The 17,275-nt window shown below is 52.8% G+C and overlaps 2 protein-coding genes across 15 annotated transcripts in view; both read left to right on the top strand.

Annotated features, from left to right (window-relative positions):
* EHBP1 (EH domain binding protein 1) overlaps positions 1-2,199 on the top strand; it is a 308,435-nt gene extending 306,236 nt beyond the window's left edge. For 6 of the 14 annotated variants that reach the window (XM_039887033.1, XM_039887031.1, XM_039887024.1 and 3 more), the window contains 2 exons: positions 794-908; positions 1,125-2,086. In XM_039887033.1, the coding sequence (XP_039742967.1) occupies positions 794-908; positions 1,125-1,215 (206 nt within the window). In that variant the 3' untranslated portion in view covers positions 1,216-2,086. Of the gene's footprint in view, positions 1-793; positions 909-1,124 lie in introns of all 14 variants that reach the window. The other 8 variants (XM_039887026.1, XM_039887034.1, XM_039887027.1 and 5 more) reach the window with 3 other exon arrangements.
* A 4,152-nt stretch (positions 2,200-6,351) lies between these two features.
* On the top strand, positions 6,352-13,268 carry OTX1 (orthodenticle homeobox 1). Its single transcript, XM_039887019.1, has 5 exons — positions 6,352-6,486; positions 6,845-6,911; positions 8,463-8,663; positions 9,577-9,728; positions 11,013-13,268. The coding sequence occupies exons 3-5, from the start codon at positions 8,567-8,569 to the stop codon at positions 11,829-11,831; spliced, it is 1,068 nt and encodes a 355-aa protein (XP_039742953.1). The 5' UTR covers positions 6,352-6,486; positions 6,845-6,911; positions 8,463-8,566; the 3' UTR covers positions 11,832-13,268.
* The last annotated feature ends 4,007 nt before the right edge of the window (positions 13,269-17,275 follow it).

Below are 17,275 nucleotides of genomic sequence, written 5' to 3'. Positions count from 1 at the left end.
TTTTATTGGTATTTAAAACCGTCAAAAAACTGCTCCTACCCATGGAAAGAGCACTGCCCATCGGATTTTCCAACCTTTAACATGGGATTTCAAAAAGAAGTATGGAATTTTTCCTTTGCAAAAGTGCTTTGATTTGAAACTACCCAGCAAACCTCTCCAAAAGAAAACTGGCTGTGATGCGATCGAGAGCTGCAGTGTAATATTGCAGAGCAAATTTATTTTTTACTTCAAAGAAAAATGCTAATTAGCCGATTCACTACTTTTAAAGTTATTGTGAAGCATATGGCGCCCAGTGTGAGATACATCCAACTGCTAAAATAGAGCGAAGAGGAAATTAGCGAAGAATGGGCTGTATGGGGTGAGCATGGGGGTGGGGGAAGGATAGGTTCTCAGGCAGATTCTCTAGCCTTTTGGGAATGATTTTATCGCCCCTCTGCTTCCAGCCTCCTCATTTACCCACATCCCCCTGCAAGCCTCGGCCGACCTGTTCTAGGCCTCCAGCCCTCCCTCCCCCACTTTGGCTGAAATCAGGTGCGCACCTCCGGCTGGCCAATGATTCACACCTGGACTCTTTTGCAGGTTCCAGCCCAGCCGTAGCCATGTCCATCTGCAGAAAATATTTAGAAAGCAGGGTTTTAGGGGTAAAATCCTTACCGTGACAGCCAAACTCCCCACAAAACACTCTGTATAATATGGTTTACGGAGAAGTACAAGGAAACTGGTAAAGGTGGGAAGGGGGGCCAGGGTATGCCAAGGCCTTGCAGGTGGATAACAAGCCTCCTATCCTGTGCAGACTGGCAGAAGACTGAGGCCCAGAAGCGACGCGAGCAACTGCTGCTGGATGAGCTGGTGGCCCTGGTGAACAAGCGCGATGCGCTCGTCAGGGACCTGGACGCGCAGGAAAAGCAGTAAGTGGGCAGTGGGGTCGGGGTCGAGGCTCTGCTGCCTGCTGCGGGGCCGAGAAGTTTGCGGAAACTTCAGTCGAGGGGTATCGGGTGGGCAGGCGCAGCCTCCCGCTGGCCCCGAATGCCCATTCCCGCTGGGGCTTGGAATGCGGGGCGAGCGGGGAGTGCTGCTCTGCCCTCCACGAAGAAAAATTATTTTGTTTCCTGTTTGACTTACAGGGCTGAAGAAGAAGATGAGCATTTGGAACGAACTCTGGAGCAAAACAAAGGCAAGATGGCCAAGAAAGAAGAGAAATGTGTTCTTCAATAGTAGCCGGACCAGAATCTTTCCCAACATTTTAGTCTTGGGTCCCCAGACCGGAAAAAGACTCGTTGTTAATTTAAAACTTTTAACATTTTGTTTGGCTGGAGTGTACTTCTTTACCACCACTACCCTTTTCTTCCCTCCTTTCCAGATAATAGACGGAACTCCAAAATAGTTTTGCTTAAGGTTTTTTTAAATCATTTCCTTGAAACCATGTGAAATAGATTTACACAGACACCCTGTGAGTGATTCGTATTAGGAGTGTTCAAGAAACTGTTCAAAGGAGAAAGAAAAGAAAACCCTTCCGTCATTATTTCCCCTCATTTTTTGATGGGAAGAAATTTGAAAACATTTTTTTGTTGTTAATAGCATAATGATGGTGGGAGGGGGGTAAGAGGGAGATAAGAAAAATGTCATGAATGCTTTTTTTTCTCAGTCCTGCCATATGTAACACTGACTCTGTTACCTAAATTTTATAGTTAGATCATATTCAATCTACTTATTAAACTATGTTCTATTTACTAGTGGGATTTTCTGCAGTTGTTTTGCATTTCACTGTAAAGATAATAGAGTTCCTCTCCTCTGCTTTCCTCAGAGGATGGCCCTTTAACATAGCCGGAGAGACAAGTCCTGTGATTTGAAGGTGAGCTATGAGGATGAGACTAATTGACATGCATCAGTTTACAAAGACAGTCTTATCTTCTGAGAATGCGCCATCTTTTTCTCTGGATAATTATTTATTACATCTAGCTTGGTTCCTACATTTTGTTGGGTCTCAACATTGGCTTAAGAATGCTGTTAATATTTATTCTGTATTGATAAAACTTTGTCTCGCCACTATGAGTAAATCCCTCAATTAATATTTTCTTCTCTAGCATAGCACTGTCATTTTTGTGTGTGTGAAAATGGTTATCTGTTTATTTATTACAATACTGAGGTCATATATAAATTTTCAATAAAAGCAGAAACTTTCTTACCTTAAATACTCTATTTCCTTGCAGTGAAAACTTGACACTGATTTGAGAAGTTTGTGTATCCATAAGGCTTTTCATGTGGAAAAAATGGTCCTCTTGAATACTGGGCAGGATACTGGGCTGTATTAGGAGCTAAGTTCACACCATCCCAGAGGGGCCCTGCTGACACACGAATAAGAATTGAAAAGCAATTAGTCATATTTTCTTAAGCAGTGTAAACTATCATCTTTTATAAAGGGTCATCTCTGTGAAAGGCTTGAGGAAATTTGTGATTCCACAGCACTGAAAAAATGCTATTATCTTGATGAATTTTCGACGTTATTTTCAGTTGTTATAATTTAGTACTCATATGGGGAACTATGACTTGATAGCTGGCTGAAGTGAGAGAAAGGGTCGTTGGGATGGGGGAAGAGGGTAAGTGCGTGCAGGTGTGTATGAGATGAGGGAAAGGGAACTTTTAACAAGTTCTAGGCAACAGAAAGAAACGCGATTTTGACAGTTTCCATACTCTACAGAGGTGTCGGAAACAAAGAAATCTCGTTCAACAAGTCTGGGGAGAGAAAACAGTCCACTAGCATTTATACTTTTGCCTAGATCACACATATATACACACATTCATATATGTACATATACACAAAATATTTATACATACACAAATTCCTTTCGAAACTATGCAGCCGCCTACAATTGCCAGTCTTTCAAAATGATAATAAAAACTTGCTAAGATAGAATTTCTTCACCTTAAAGATTTTAAGAAGTTACTGAAAAGTTATCGGAACTCAATGAAATAGGGAATTTGCCCTCTTTATTTGAGCAGGAGAGCAGAGCGAGCGGCCGCTCTCTGGGGGAAGCTCTCAGAAGCCCGCCCTAAGCCCGGGGAAGCCGGCAGACGGAAACCGCCAGCCCGGAGCAGCCTGGGGTTTGGGCGGCCAGCATAACCCACCCCACTGACGCTGGATTTGGGGAACCTTCCCTCCCAAGGAGTCTCACAGAGTGGCGGCTCCCCTAAACCGCTCCCGACCTGCCCAGCCCCAGATTTGCGGCCCCTCCGGCCCCAGGCCAGAGCCTCGCGTGATTTCCATTTGGGCTGCTCTGTGGCGCCCGGACGCCCCGCAGCGGCCGCGGAGCGCGGACCCCGGGACTCGCTGGGTCAGGCCCGCGGCGGGGGCGCCGCGTCCGGATTTCGTCGCGTTTCGCCTAGGGGCTGCCTCTCGAGCGCAGGCGCGAGCCCAGCGTGCGGAAAGGCCGGGAATCCGAAAGCCCGCGCTGCGGAAAAAAAAGCTGTGGGCGCGGGGGTCGCCGAGGAGGAGGAGCGTTGGCAGCGGACTGGTTTGGGCACTGCCCACGGGCCGGTGCAGAATTTCCGCCCCTGGCCAGCATCCCACGGCCTTGGAGCCAAACCCCTCCCCTTGTCCCAAGTGTCCTACAGAGTGGCCTGGCCTCGAGGTCACCTGGATGCTACGTTCGGGTCCCGGGTCCCAGCTCCCACGGTCTCTCCCCAGCCCGACGGGCCACGGGCTGGGTCGCCTTGCCCTCCCCCGGCGATGCCCCCTCTTCCCCATTGCTGGAATGGTCGCAGCTTCTGGCCCAGCGTCTCCCACCTGGACATTTGCCTAGCGGCGGCCTCTTCAATCCTCTAAGCTGCGTACAAGAAACTTTCATCTCAGTCTCTCTTTCTCTCTCCACTCCCCTCCCTCTCCCCTCTCCTCTCTTTTTCTTCTCTTAATCCCGGGGTTTTATGGGTTGAGCATTAAGAAAATTCGCTTGCATTTTGGGATTAGATAAATATTCTCATGGGGGGTCGTGTTATTTGATACCTCCCAACTTCCCTGAGACCGTGACAGCATCTGGAACCGAGAGAAGGGCTCCCGCGTGGCGGGCCCTGGGGACCGCCTGAACACATTCCAGCGCTCAGCCGCCCCACCTCGCTACGCCGGACCTCGGCCCCGCGCTGCAGCTGCAGGCGTAACAGTGCGCTGAAGAAGCAAAAGAGCGAGAGTCGGCGGGCCTGGGACAGGTTACGAACCTCGAACCCGGAGGGCTAACCCAGGACAACAGCGCGCAGGCCCGCGCTGCGGCAGCGCTGGGCTAGGGACGCAGGCGCTGCCAAAGCGCACCCCAGGAAGCCCGCATTCACTTCTCCCCCCAAAACTAGAGTGCTCCAGTCCGCGCCTTTCCCCAAAAGTGAACAAGGGGGTGTATTTCGTTTGTTTTTGTTTTTGTTTTTTTTTCTTTAAATCTCTACACCCTCTCCGGGGGCTCCGAGCCGAGGGCCTCGCAAGCTACTCCCTGCCGGGGCCTGCGCGAGCCTAAGGTGTGTCTCCGCCCGGGTCAGCGCTGTGCTCTGCGCAGTTTCTTTTCTTATTAAAGCTTCCCCATCACCACCCATGTTTTTCCTTTTCTCTCGTTTTTTTAAATTGTTTTTTTTAGTTCTGTGTCTTTCTCTCCCTTTTATGAATGGGCCCTTGGTGTCTTTGTTCTGGAAAGCGATCAGTGTCGCTGACTTTTGTGAACAGAGAAGGATCTTGTAAAACCTCCTTTTGCTCTTCTCATACTCCCCACTCTCACCCCTCCTCCATGTTGCTGATTAGATGTTCCCTCATTGTCCCCCCACCCCCAAAAAATGTAATTTCGTTGGTCCGGCGGCCACTTTCTTTGAACATTAGCTCGCTTTCAGCTCCAACTTCAATTAGAAGGAGTTGATTTTGAGAGATCAACAAAAGAACCGACCAAAGCCTTATTAAAGGTCCTAAGAAGATCTCCCGGGTCCTTTGAGAAGCAGTTAAGGAAACAGTGTGCCCTCCATCATATTCTGTTACCGTATTTTATTCGGACTCCAAAGGAAAGTGTCGCTTGGAGGAGGGGGAAGCACTTTGAAGAGCGGCGGCCGCGGCCCCTTTTCACTCAGCGGGCTCCCCTTTCCTTCTCCTCTTCGCCCAGCGCCCTGTCTGCTCTCGGTGCCCGACCCTGCGGCCGAGGCAGCGCCGGCGCTCCACGCCACGATACGCTCAGCGGCTGCCTAACTCGCCCTCACACCTTACTCCATCCAGTCCAAACTTTTCACTCCGCCCGTAAGGGTGAAAGGGAGGGGGGATTAAGAAAAAAGCGGTAGGAATTCCTCGAAAGGCAGTAAAGTCGTTCCTAATATTCAGGAGGAGGTACCATTTAAAAGAATTGCTTTGCTCAGGGTTTGGGTGAAAACATGTTTTTTGCGCTTCGGAAGGTCCCCCCAGGTAGACGTGTTTGAGAAGTTTTTCGGCTGGGTAATGGGCTTCACCAGTACGAACGATCCGGGGAAGTCGCCTCTGGGAGGCTCCCGCGGCATGTGGGAAGGAAAATGAAGGCAAGGGTCTGTGGCAACATTTTCCACCGGACTGCCCCTGGTAGAAGGAGACCGGAAAGGAGGCAGAGACGGTGTGAAAGAGAAAGTTTTCTATCAAAAATCTTCCGATTCAGAAGTAGAGTGTGTGGAAGGGGGAGGGGACCCTGAGCACCGACATTTCAGAAGAAGGGTTTATGATTTGCGAACACCCTTCGTGGGGACTAGGAACCCTCGGAGACGCCGAGGAGCAGGTAAGTGGCGGGCCTCCCCTGCGGGTGCTATTCCCGGCCCGCGGGACTTTTGAGGCGCCGAGGAGGGGTCTGCGCACCCAGAGCTGCCTCCGCGCTTGGCAGAATAGCCTGTGCGGGCACGAGCCGCCTGCGGCGTCCGTCTGCAGGTAACGGCGCGGTGGAAGACGCTGGGGCCCGCGGCGCCGCGCGAGGGGCCGGGGGCCAGCTCTCCTCTAGCCCGTGGCATCGGAGTCCTCGCGCCCACAACCCGGCTGCCGAGCCGGGTGACGCGCGAGAGAGCGAAGGAACCGGTTCTCCAGCACCTCGCCTCCTTTCTACCACTCCCTCTGGGGCGCTGAAAGGGCGAGAGAAGGGCGGGGGCCTCAGGGCGGCCTGGGGACCGGCGTCGTCCTCCGCCGCTGGTGCTCGGGCTCCGTGCACGCCTTCCTAGCCTGGCTCTGCATCGCGTTTGCTAGCTAAGCCCCAGAGTTAGCGCGCAACCGGGGCGGGGCGGGCGGAGAGGGAGGGGTGCAGGGGGCGGGGGCGCGCGGAGGTAACCCCCGGCTCGGGCTGCCATTGCCCGGCTCCCTGTCACTCAGCCCGCGCGGGGCCCGGGATTGGCAGCCCAGCCCCGTTACGCACTCACCTCGCGTTCACATACCCGGGGAGGGCAGTAGAAAGGTGATCAATCTTCATCAGGCTACATTTCCAATCACCTAAACAACCGAGCAAGACAAGCCACTCCGACAAGGTAAATCGCTTGATTTATTTAGTTTGCAAAGTGCCTCTGCAGGACTTCCCCAGCCCCCCACCGCCTCCCCGTTGTACCAGGAGTGCAGCGACAACCCATGACGGCCTCCCAACTCTGCCCCTCTCTCCCCCACACTCCCCCCCTGCGGCCCCTCGGTTTGGTCCTGGGCGAGGTAGTGACTCGGGAGCTTGTAGGGTTTTGCAAACAAAGTGTCTGCAATAAAGTGAAACCTGGAGGGACACGCACAAAGCCAGTGGAAAGAAAGACGGGAGGGGGGAAGTTGGGGAAAGAAAGAAATCCAGGGGTCCTAGACAACCGCCAGCCCGGCGGGTAATTCCTGTGCGGCTCTGTTTTGCAGGTTGGCTGCCCCGCGGGTTGGTGAGGGCGCGAGGTAGATGGTGACCGGCCCTGGCAGCTGAGGGCAGGTAAGGAGAAAGCCGCGGGCCGCCCGGGACTCTGGGAACGCGCCGGGTGCTCTTGCCTCCCCCTCCTCAGACCGGTCCCCACTTCCCGGGTCCTGGCACGTGGGCGGGGCTGGGGAGCGACCTGGCTCCCCTCCCGGTGCGCGGAGGACCCCAGGGCTCCGCTCTACGGCCCCGCGCCCCGCCTCCTCCGAAGTAACCGAGCTGAAGTTCTAAGTTTGAAGAAACTCTTTGAAACTCACGCTGCAGCCTAGCAGAGTCGCCGCGGCCCAAGAGCCCCGGCTGTTTCCCTTTCGTCCCCTTCCCTGCACGCTGGGTTCTCCCAGTCAAGGCCATGGGTCCTGAAGGATAGGAGCGGAAGGCGTCTTGAGCTCTAACTTCTCTCCCTGAAATCTCTAACCCGGGTCCCAGGCCTGCGTTTAGTTCCCGCGAAGCGGGGTGAAGCGACAGGTACTCTGGAGCCCCAGTCCCACTCCCCTAGCACCACTTCCTAACCCTTGAGAGTAGCGACTCAGGTTCGGGGCAACTGGGGAAGGGAGGTTTCTACCTTCCAGCCCAAGTCAGCGCGAGAGACGCCGCCAAGGCCTAGTTCTGTCCTGGGGTCACGAGTTCAGCTAGTAGGATACGCAGGGAGCGCATGGGACCTGCTGGACTCAGGCCTTCCAAATCCGCGAGACCCTTTTGGGAGCTGGTTGAGTCACCTTTCAGCCCCCGCTGGGACCCCATTGCCCGCAACCAGGACCTGGCATAAAAAAGGATCTGCTTTTGCGTTGGCGGAGAAGGGCCTGCGGCCCTGTCGAGGTGCGGATAACCTGGGGCCGCGACTTAAAACCGCCACCGCCACCGTGGCCCCTTCTGCGTCTTCTGCCCGCCTCTGGGGCACCTGGGCCTGTAACTTCGGTTGATGTGTGGTGGGATTCCGGGTGAACAATCTTTCAGCGGCGGGGCACAAAGAAGTCAACTGGAGGGGTGGCTGTGGGCTATGTGGGTCTGGGACCCAGCTCTGGAGACCTTTGAAGAAACGTGCTCTCCTAAGTGGGCAATGCATCCTGGAGAGGCCCAGGTGCTGCTACCTCACCTTGGCTCTCAGGAATCTCTACCTTTCTTCCTGCTTTCAAAAACACTTGAAACAAAACGGAACAACACCTCATGCTCTGGACAGCCTGCCTGGGCACCGAGTTGGACGTTTGCTGGTGCAATTTGCGGCCGGGTCCCACCGGACCAGAATCTTGCCTGCACTTGGGACCTTGCATACTCCGCGGTTCAGGCTCTGACCTTCCCAGTGTGTCCCTGATTTTAACCTCTCACTCCTAGCGATGCCCTACGAGTGTCTTTGACCCCTTCCAAGCCCGAAAAGAGGCGATGACAATCCAGAAAAGCTTTCTTTTTGAGGAAGCCTTGGTCTTTGGACCAAGGCCTTGTAGAGCCTAGTTGGCCTCCTGCGCAGTACATAGCCTGTGTTCTCTCCACATCCTGTGGCTCCTTGCCTCCGGCAAGACCTGGAAGCCGAGATGGCTCCGAATGACTGTTTCCTTGTGTCTCTTGTCTTCCTAGGCTGGGCCCCCAGACTCAACCGAGCTTGAAGAACTGTGCGGTGGGAGCCCCGCACTGAGCCCGGCCCCCTGGATCCGTCGGGGCGCCTCCACCCGGCTGTTAGCATGATGTCTTACCTCAAACAACCCCCCTACGGCATGAACGGGCTGGGCCTGGCCGGGCCCGCCATGGATCTACTGCACCCCTCCGTGGGCTATCCAGGTGAGCACCGGCCTCTACAAGTCTTGGGCACCCCAGCCTCAGGTCTGAGCACACGCTTTGTCAGAGAGCAGGCCCAGGGAGCTGGCTGAGGGAGCCGGTTGCCTAGTCTCCTTACAACACCAGGCACACTGCAAGCTCACAAGGCAGAGTTGTAGGTGGGTGAGGTGGGCCAGAGAGGCAAAAACAAGCAACTATGCACCCTTGGGCCCAGATACACCAGCCACTGTCTGCTGGTGGCCACACCGCCAGCATAGAGATTCGTTTCCCATAGGTGGCTTTTTTGGTATGTGCATGTGTGAATCTCTTCCTTTCCCCCCAACATTGATAAGGAACCTAGACACTCACCATGCCCTGACAGGAAATGCCTAGCTTACCCTATTTGAAGAGAGTGGTTGAGCTAAGGAGGGGAATTCTACCTCTCTAATTAAATTGTCCTCAGGACCAGTGTCTGCACTGACTTTTGCATTGCTGATGTGAAGGGCTTGAGCTGAATCTTGGCTTTCTTTTCTATTTCCCACTCCTTCACTCCCATTTATTCCGTGGGAAAGTGTTTAGCAGGTGGCCGTTTATGCTCACCCCTGCCCCACCCTCCAGCCAAGAACGTGTGTGTGTGTGTGTGTGTGTGTGTGTGTGTGTGTGTGTAGAGTATGATTTCTCTTCCTTTCTTAACTTCCGAGACTCAGGGAAGGAGGCAGCCCTGCGGTCTTGGAGATTCTGGTTCCCAGTCGCACACATGCACTTTCTCCCACCTGTGGCCTCTCTAGTTCGGCCTCCCCGGGGAGTTTCTTTTGATCCGAGCTCGGCTTTCTTTTGCGACGGTTTGGCTCAGGGCCTGCCAGGGGCCTATCCGCGTTCTCTAGCGCAGGTCCTCATGGCCACCGTTGACCCAAAGTGCCCCCGTATGTCCCCTCAGCCACCCCGCGGAAGCAGCGGCGGGAGCGCACCACCTTTACGCGCTCCCAGCTGGACGTACTCGAGGCACTCTTCGCTAAGACTCGCTACCCTGACATCTTCATGCGCGAGGAGGTGGCGCTCAAGATCAACCTGCCAGAGTCCAGAGTCCAGGTGCGCGCGCCTGGAGCTCCAGGGTCAGGAATAAGGGCGCTCGGGCTGGTGGGAGAAATTCTGGGAAGGGTGGTCTGTGTGAGGGCGGGCTTACAGACTGGGCAGCCCCTCCCAGACTCCTTTAGCTCTGGGCCCGGGCTTAGAAGAGGAGACAGAATTAAAGGAACTAGCTTAGAGCCCTGGATTTGGCCCTTGCTCGTGGGGCACCTTCAGTATCGCAGGCCCTTTTTAGGATTGAGGGGGGACAAGCGAGGCTCCCGAATGTAAAGTGCCTTAAAGGCCCGGCACTTGCCCATGCTCCTTCGGCCGTCCCAGAACTTGGCAATTTCCTTCGGAGTCCTGAATTCTGCCTCTACTCTTGCCTTGTATCCCGGGGAATCCTGGAAATGGAGGAGTGGAGCTTGGCCGAAGCGTGGTGCCCTGTCTGGGAGTGCGTTCCATGCGTGGCGCCAGTTTAATTAGTCGCTTCCTGTACCCGGAGAGGGTGCCGATTGCAAAACCGGGCTACCGGCTTTGTCGTTTCTGTTTTTACCATGAAAGAGCCCCGAAAGTACTGTTTGGATTATAACTCAGAACTCTCCTCAAGGGTCTTTTATCTCTCCTTCTTTTCTTGGAGGCTCGAGAAAGAACCAGGAATGCAAAGCCAAGTATGGAGCCTTCCAAGAGGAGTGAGAACTTTACGATTGTCCTGTTTGGTTCCCACGTGGAGCCAAGAAGCCTAGAGAAATTCTGCCCAGGCTTCCTTCCCTAGGCCTCCAAATACTGCCTCTGTTCAGCCTGCCGGCCTTGCTTCTGCTCCCACCCAAATTTTTGTTCTGCCCAGGACCGGGCCTCCAGGGGCCGACTGGCTCTGGCCTCAGACTTAGTGACTGTACAGCACTCCACAGCCTGCTGTGTCTCCGCTGTTTGTTGAGCCCAGCCGTAGAAAATAGGGCCTCTAAACACACACGGGACCGCTGGGGAGCAGTCACCAGCAGCAGTTTAGTGATGGCTGAACTTCTGGCTGGACAGATGCAAATGTTCCTCCCTAGAGCAGAGTTGCGCTGGGAGTGGGAAGGTGCACATCCATATTTGATAAAGGAGGGTCTTTGAGAAGAAGGATGAGGAGGGCGGAGGATCTGGGAATGCTAGGGCAGGGTCTAGCCGGGCGGAGACGAGGAGGGGCAGAGGCCTCGGCAGGAGTTGGGATGCGAGATCTTAGGAGGGGCGGTGGGTCCAAGGGCCGGGGGAGTAGCAAACTCTACTCGCCTCTTGACACGGTCTCCCCTATGCGATTCGCTGCAGGTCTGGTTCAAGAACCGCCGCGCCAAATGCCGCCAGCAGCAGCAGAGCGGGAGCGGAACCAAGAGCCGCCCAGCCAAGAAGAAGTCGTCCCCGGTGCGGGAGAGCTCTGGCTCGGAAAGCAGCGGTCAGTTCACACCGCCCGCTGTGTCCAGCTCCGCCTCGTCCTCTAGTTCGGCTTCCAGCGCTTCTGCTAATCCAGCGGCTGCAAGTGCTGCAGGCCTGGGTGGGAACCCGGCGGTGGCAGTGCCGTCGTCGTTGAGTACACCCGCTGCCTCATCGATCTGGAGTCCAGCCTCCATCTCTCCCGGCTCAGCGCCGGCGTCAGTGTCGGTGCCCGAGCCATTGGCCGCGCCTAGCAACGCATCATGTATGCAGCGCTCTGTAGCCGCAGGCGCGGCCTCGGCTGCAGCCTCTTACCCCATGTCCTACGGCCAGGGTAGCAGCTACGGCCAGGGCTACCCCACGCCCTCTTCTTCCTACTTTGGCGGCGTGGACTGCAGCTCATACCTAGCGCCCATGCACTCGCACCACCACCCGCACCAGCTGAGCCCTATGGCACCCTCCTCCATGGCGGGCCACCATCACCACCACCCGCACGCGCACCACCCGTTGACCCAGTCCTCAGGCCACCACCACCACCACCATCACCACCACCATCAGGGCTATGGCAGCTCCGGGCTTGCTTTCAACTCTGCCGACTGCTTGGATTACAAAGAACCTGGCGCCGCTGCGGCTTCCTCTGCTTGGAAGCTCAACTTCAACTCGCCCGACTGTCTGGACTATAAGGACCAAGCCTCATGGAGGTTCCAGGTATTGTGAACCCAAGCGTGTGAGAGGAAGAGAAACGCAACTACCTGCGCCCTCCGTGGTCCCCGTCCTGTTGCTGCTGCTGATGCACCGCCCGCCTTTGCCTCGGCTTCTCTGGACCTATTTTCATGCCCCTTAAAGATGCCCATTGTCTGCACTGCCGCCCTTATCTTTGTGCCACTTGCTTGGGGGCGGGGGGTGCGTGTGCAAACCTGCCCACCCCCTGGATGAGGGAACTGGTGCTTCGGCTTGGCCCACAAGTTCTATTACGGGAGAGTTGTGTGCTCTCCTCCTCAACCCCTCACGAATTCCTAAGTAATCCTCTTCCAGTCTTCCTGGACAGTTACGCACTTGCAGCCTTCGGAGGCTCTTCGCTCTGACTCGCCGTTTGAGCCCTACACTTTTATTTATTCTTTCTGGACATTGGAGTCACTAACTGGCATGTGTCTGCCCACTGGAGTGCACCCACACTCTACTTCCAAGCAACCACTAAGTGCAGACTGCCGCCCCTTCATCTGCCCCCGGCCCCACTCCCCGCCTGCAGACCAGAGCTTCCCCTAGTCTCCTCCTCCCCAGCCGGATGCGCTGGGGCAGGGCCGGAGAGGGAGGAGCGCTTCTCTAGCCTCTCACGCTCAGCCCCGCCCTGCGTAGAACTGGCTCAAGCTTCCGCCTCGGCGGGAATGCTGTACATAGTCGGGTCCGTTCCAGGGACCTCTTACACTTTTTAGTTGCTGTTGGTTGAACTGAGCATATCTCGTCTTAGCGCCCAGGAAATAGAACCTAAGGTATATACAGCATATATATATATACACACACATATATATAAAAAAAGCAAAAATATTTTCCCTCGGTCCCCCGGCCTTTCTTCCTCAAACGATGGCTCTTTTTCAGTTGTTGCAAAGCTCTCCTGCCCCCTCATACCCTTTTCCTCTGTGTATTTATTAAAGAGAACCGTTTGGTTCCAGGAAGCTGGGCGCAGAGGATTGGAGGGTCCGGGAGGGCCGAGGAAACAGCCAAGCCAGGGTACAGGGAAGGGAGCTAGGCTGGGCTGGGGCGCAGGACTGAGTCCTTCACTAGGTCTAAGCACAGGGTCGCAGTTCCGTTTTAGAGACCAAAAACAAAAAGAAAGAAAAATAAAAATACAGTATTATAGAAAAACAAACCCAAGCCCCAAACCTCAGTTCCCACTCCTCTGTCAGCTTCTCTCTTTAAGCAGCAACCCTGTTTTGTCTAGTGAATTCTTAGTGCACCTTCATTCTAAATCTGCGGAGAGCCCCGCGCCTGTGTATCAATTTTGGCTTTGGCCGTTTCGTCCAGTAGGTGGGAAGGTAATTTGTAAATTTGATTTGTCCGATGTGAAGATCACAAATTACTTGTTGAAATGTAAGGCAGCCCCCCTCCTACCCCTTTATCCACATTATTTCCCGAAAATAAATGCAAATTAATGAACGGCTTGTCAGTGTGGCTCTTATGATTACAGCCCCAGGTCCCAGTCTGGAGTGGGGTGGCGGTGGGGGGCTAAAAGGAGGGAAACTCCTGTGTTAATAACTCACTTGTTAATAATGACCTGTGTGAACCTGGAGGCCAAAGGATAGGATGGGAGGACGTGGCACGAAAAGTCCCCAGAAACGCTCTTTTAGGGAGTGTCCTCTCCACCCGGTCAGCCTGGCCTCTTCCCCCAGGCGTTTTGACCTCGCATCTCCTCTCGCCATCCTGGACAGAGACAGGTGTCAGTACTCAATTCCCGGAGCAATTCCTTTCTATTCAGAGAAAGGAGGCTGGCACTGATTTCTTCACCCTAATTACTTGCACCAGAAAGAAGAGGGGGAGGGGAAGAGGGTCGGGAGGCGGGAAAGGATAGCTCTATAATGCTCTCAGAGCTGAGCCAAAAAGGAAACAAAACGACAAAAAACCGATCCGTGTCCTGCATGTTGGCAGCAGACAACCTTCCTTTCTGCTGGGCTGTCCCGGGTGGCTTCACGGCGGCTGGGGGATCCGAGTCATTCCTTCCATGTGCTCAGATGTCCCTCTAAAGCTTCATCCCCCTGCCAGAAGTAGCCAAAGTATCTTTGTTGGTATTGTGAAATTTCTTTAAAACGCAAACAAAATCTAGAAAAGTCGACAAGGACTTTTCACTTTGGCAGAAGAGGAAGACTCCTGGCTTGCATCAGCGAGTCGTAAAGGAAGGTCCCACCTTCCCCTGAGGGAAGACAGAGATGGGATGGGATGATCCCCCAGAAAACCCAGAGCCTGTAGCTGTCCAGACTCTGGCCTGAAACCTCCGGGGTGTGAGGCCGAGAAACTACTTAACTTGTCCACGGGCGGGAAAGAATTAAGGAAACAACGAAAAGTTTCCTGCAAAGTGACCAATTCACCCTATTCTTTTTATTCCGTGTGAGACCTGAGAACACAACGTGAGGCCGGGTTTGGAGAACGACCCCCTACCCCAGGGTCCCACACCGAGCGGGGACTCGGGGCTGCGAGCCCCGGCTGTAGAAAAGCCGCCTCGGTCGCGTCCTCTCTCCGGACTCCGTAGGAATGGCCCGGGAGCCGCGTGCCTTCCCGCTCCGACAAATCCATCACCCCGACTCCGCTAAGGCCCGCTGGAGGGCGCAGGCACGGCCCCGTCGAGCCCGGCCCCGCGGCACCGCCCCAGAGGGAGACCCCGAGCACGGGGCCCGGCCGCGTCCGCGCGGGCTCCTGCTTCAGTGCGGGGGCAGGCCGAGCTGCGCGTGGCGCGTGGCCCTCGGGTCCGCGGCCAGCACGTGCCGCGGAGGACGGGCCTGCGGCCGGAGCAACGAGGCCTCCAGCTCGCGCCGCACACGCCTGGGCACCCTGGCTCTCCCGCCCCGGGCTCCGCGGCTCACGCCGCAGCCGCCGGCGCTGCTCGAGGCCCAGGTGCTAGGCTGCCCCCACCCGAGGCTCCGTGCGGCGGGTTCGGTGGGGCCCAGCGGTACTGCCGGCTGCTCGGTGGAATGAAACCAGAAGACCCGGCTTTGCAACAGCTTGGACAACTGAGTGGTCTCCGGACTAAGGTACCCAAACCATGGGCCTCAGTTTTGTCGCATTTGTTATTTGGACCCACAGGGCCTGGGGCTGTCTAGAACTTGTCCAGAACTTCACACTTGGGGCCTAGGCCACGGGCGGGTAGGTCAGACGCGTCCCCGTGGCCCGGCCCCTCGGCGGCGTCTAGAAGCTTCCGCGCCTGCGTACTTAGGCAGACGGGGACCCGCGGCCCGGCGCACTGAGGCCTGGCGGTAGTTCCCGCCCGGGGGACTGAGCTTCGAGGAGAGGCACGTGCTTCTCCAGGGGCCTCCCAGCCTGTTCTGAGGCCGCGCAGCGCTGGGGCACCTCGGGCCGCCAGGACGCGGGGACTGGGGGGAGAGGGGTAGGTGCGTGGCTGCGGCAGGGGCGGCCGGAGGTCGCTAGGCCCCGCAAGGTGAGAGCGGCCACGCTGGCCGAGAGTCCCCGGGCGGCGGCGGGGGCGGGGGCGGGGGCGGCGGCGGCAGCGCGTTAGGTCCCTCTCAGTCCTATTAACCAGTAGGTTTTGTGAGAACCGTCCTCAGCTCCCCCTTCTCCCAGTTGTGTTTTGGTGTTCGTGACACAATTGAAGCAATTAGAATTGAAGCAATTCAAGCAGATTTAGCAACTTTAGAACATTTAGCAGCATTAAGGCGTCAACAGTTTTTTCTTTGAGTGCTCAACGAAATCTTCATGTTTTCTACTCATGGCTTGTATTCTCTGCTCATACTCTAGGAGCAAAAAAGTCTACCCATAGGTGAACATGTGTGAAGTGCCATTGGGGTAAAGGATAGGTCACGTTTGTGATTTTTATAAAGAATTTTAAAAACTATCTGGAGAGCACTGCATTAATTTGCTGAAGCTCTGAAAAGAGTCAGTGAAATAACTTCATTTGTTGTAGAACTTTTCAGTACTCTTTTTAGTAGCTACTGAGGGTATATGGAGACGTTTCTCTAAATTGTGAACGAAAGGGATTTTTTTTTATTTTGAAAAAAAAAAAAAAATCCTTACACCTGAGAGGAAAAACAGGTTAAAAGACTGAATGTCAGCAAATTTATGTCTGTTACATTACAAAGACCGAAAAACTGAGCAGTTTCATTTCTGCTGTCAACAGAAAATACAAGTTTTTCATGTATTTTGTTCAAAATAGCAACTTCACAGAAAAAAAAGGTAATTTTTTTTTATTCTATCGTGAAAATAAATGATAAATTCACTACTCTGACATTACTAATTAATGTTATTTATGTCATTAAATACTGACAGGCACTAAAGATTTCTTTAGAGATACAAACAAAATATATCTGATATATTAAATGTAGTTAATATATACATAATTGGTAAAGAAAATCTGTATCATTACTATTTAAAACCAAAAAAATCACTTGGCTTCTGTTGCAGAATTAATTTAAGAACAGCAACAAGATATTTTTCTAAAATTTTTTAATTGAAACCAAACAAGTTCTTAATAAGTTATTCTATATTTTCCACATATTTTAATATCTGAAATGAGAATGAAAAAAGCTTTACGTTTAACCAAGGAATATTTATATTCAACAATACCATACTTAAAAACCACCAACTAGAAAATGAATACTAAATAATAACAATGTATTGCTTATTTGACAAGAAAACTCCATTATCTTTAAGAAAGAATCTGTATAATTACATGTGTGGATGTCTGGAATATGCTTTTTTGAAAAGCTTTTTTGGGGCTCTGTTTAGTAGATGGTTCCTGAAAAAGCAGTTATTCCTCTTAATCATCCTATTGATATTTACTGATATCAGAAAAAAAGAATTTAATTTTTTTGTGAGGCAAGAACATTTCTTTTGGCCTAATGATTTTTTAACTATGCTTTTAAAATGAGTTGGATTTTAAAACACATTAAGTGCAATCTTTCAAAAGTTTTAAAAATTAAATGTTTCCCAGAAAGCTTTCACTGATTTAGGTGAAATGACAGTTACATAATATAGCCAAAGTTGAAACTGCTTTTAAATATATCCAGTTTATTCTTAAGAAAAAATAAATCAAGGAAGTACATTGCATGCTCACAACTAAAATGCATATCCCTCCAATTATGAAATTATACATTGATGTTTCTAGGACTATTATTTCAAAGGTAAGGGTGATTAAACATATTTTGGAGTTCTTTCTAATCAAACAGGACTTAGGCTTGATTTAATCAATGACGGTTTGTAAAAATTTAAAAATTTAAAATTTATTGTTTCTAAAAATTTTACCCCTTTTGTTCCCTTTGGATAATTTACCTGATGACTAATATAATCAAAGACACAAAGTTCCATTCCATTCCAAAGGTCATAAATATTTTGTTTTTCAAAGGTTATTCTTTATCAAACAGCTTATGAAAACTATTTTAGAAAATTTTAGAAATTCTTTGAAAGTGGATTATAAGATTAGGATTTCAGGAACTGGAGTC

Source organism: Pteropus medius, unplaced genomic scaffold, assembly GCF_902729225.1.
Source record: "Pteropus medius unplaced genomic scaffold, Ma_sr-lr_union100, whole genome shotgun sequence".
In the NCBI taxonomy this organism is placed as follows: domain Eukaryota; kingdom Metazoa; phylum Chordata; class Mammalia; order Chiroptera; family Pteropodidae; genus Pteropus; species Pteropus medius.
Note: the sequence above shows the minus strand (reverse complement) of the source record. Positions and strands in the feature narration are given on the sequence as shown.

Coding starts and splice junctions, on each gene's coding strand:
- OTX1 (XM_039887019.1), top strand. CDS start 8,567: ATGATGTCTTACCTCAAACAACCCCCCTACGGCATGAACGGGCTGGGC. Junction 8,664..9,576: donor CCCCTCCGTGGGCTATCCAG/GTGAGCACCGGC, acceptor ATGTCCCCTCAG/CCACCCCGCGGAAGCAGCGG. Junction 9,729..11,012: donor TGCCAGAGTCCAGAGTCCAG/GTGCGCGCGCCT, acceptor GATTCGCTGCAG/GTCTGGTTCAAGAACCGCCG.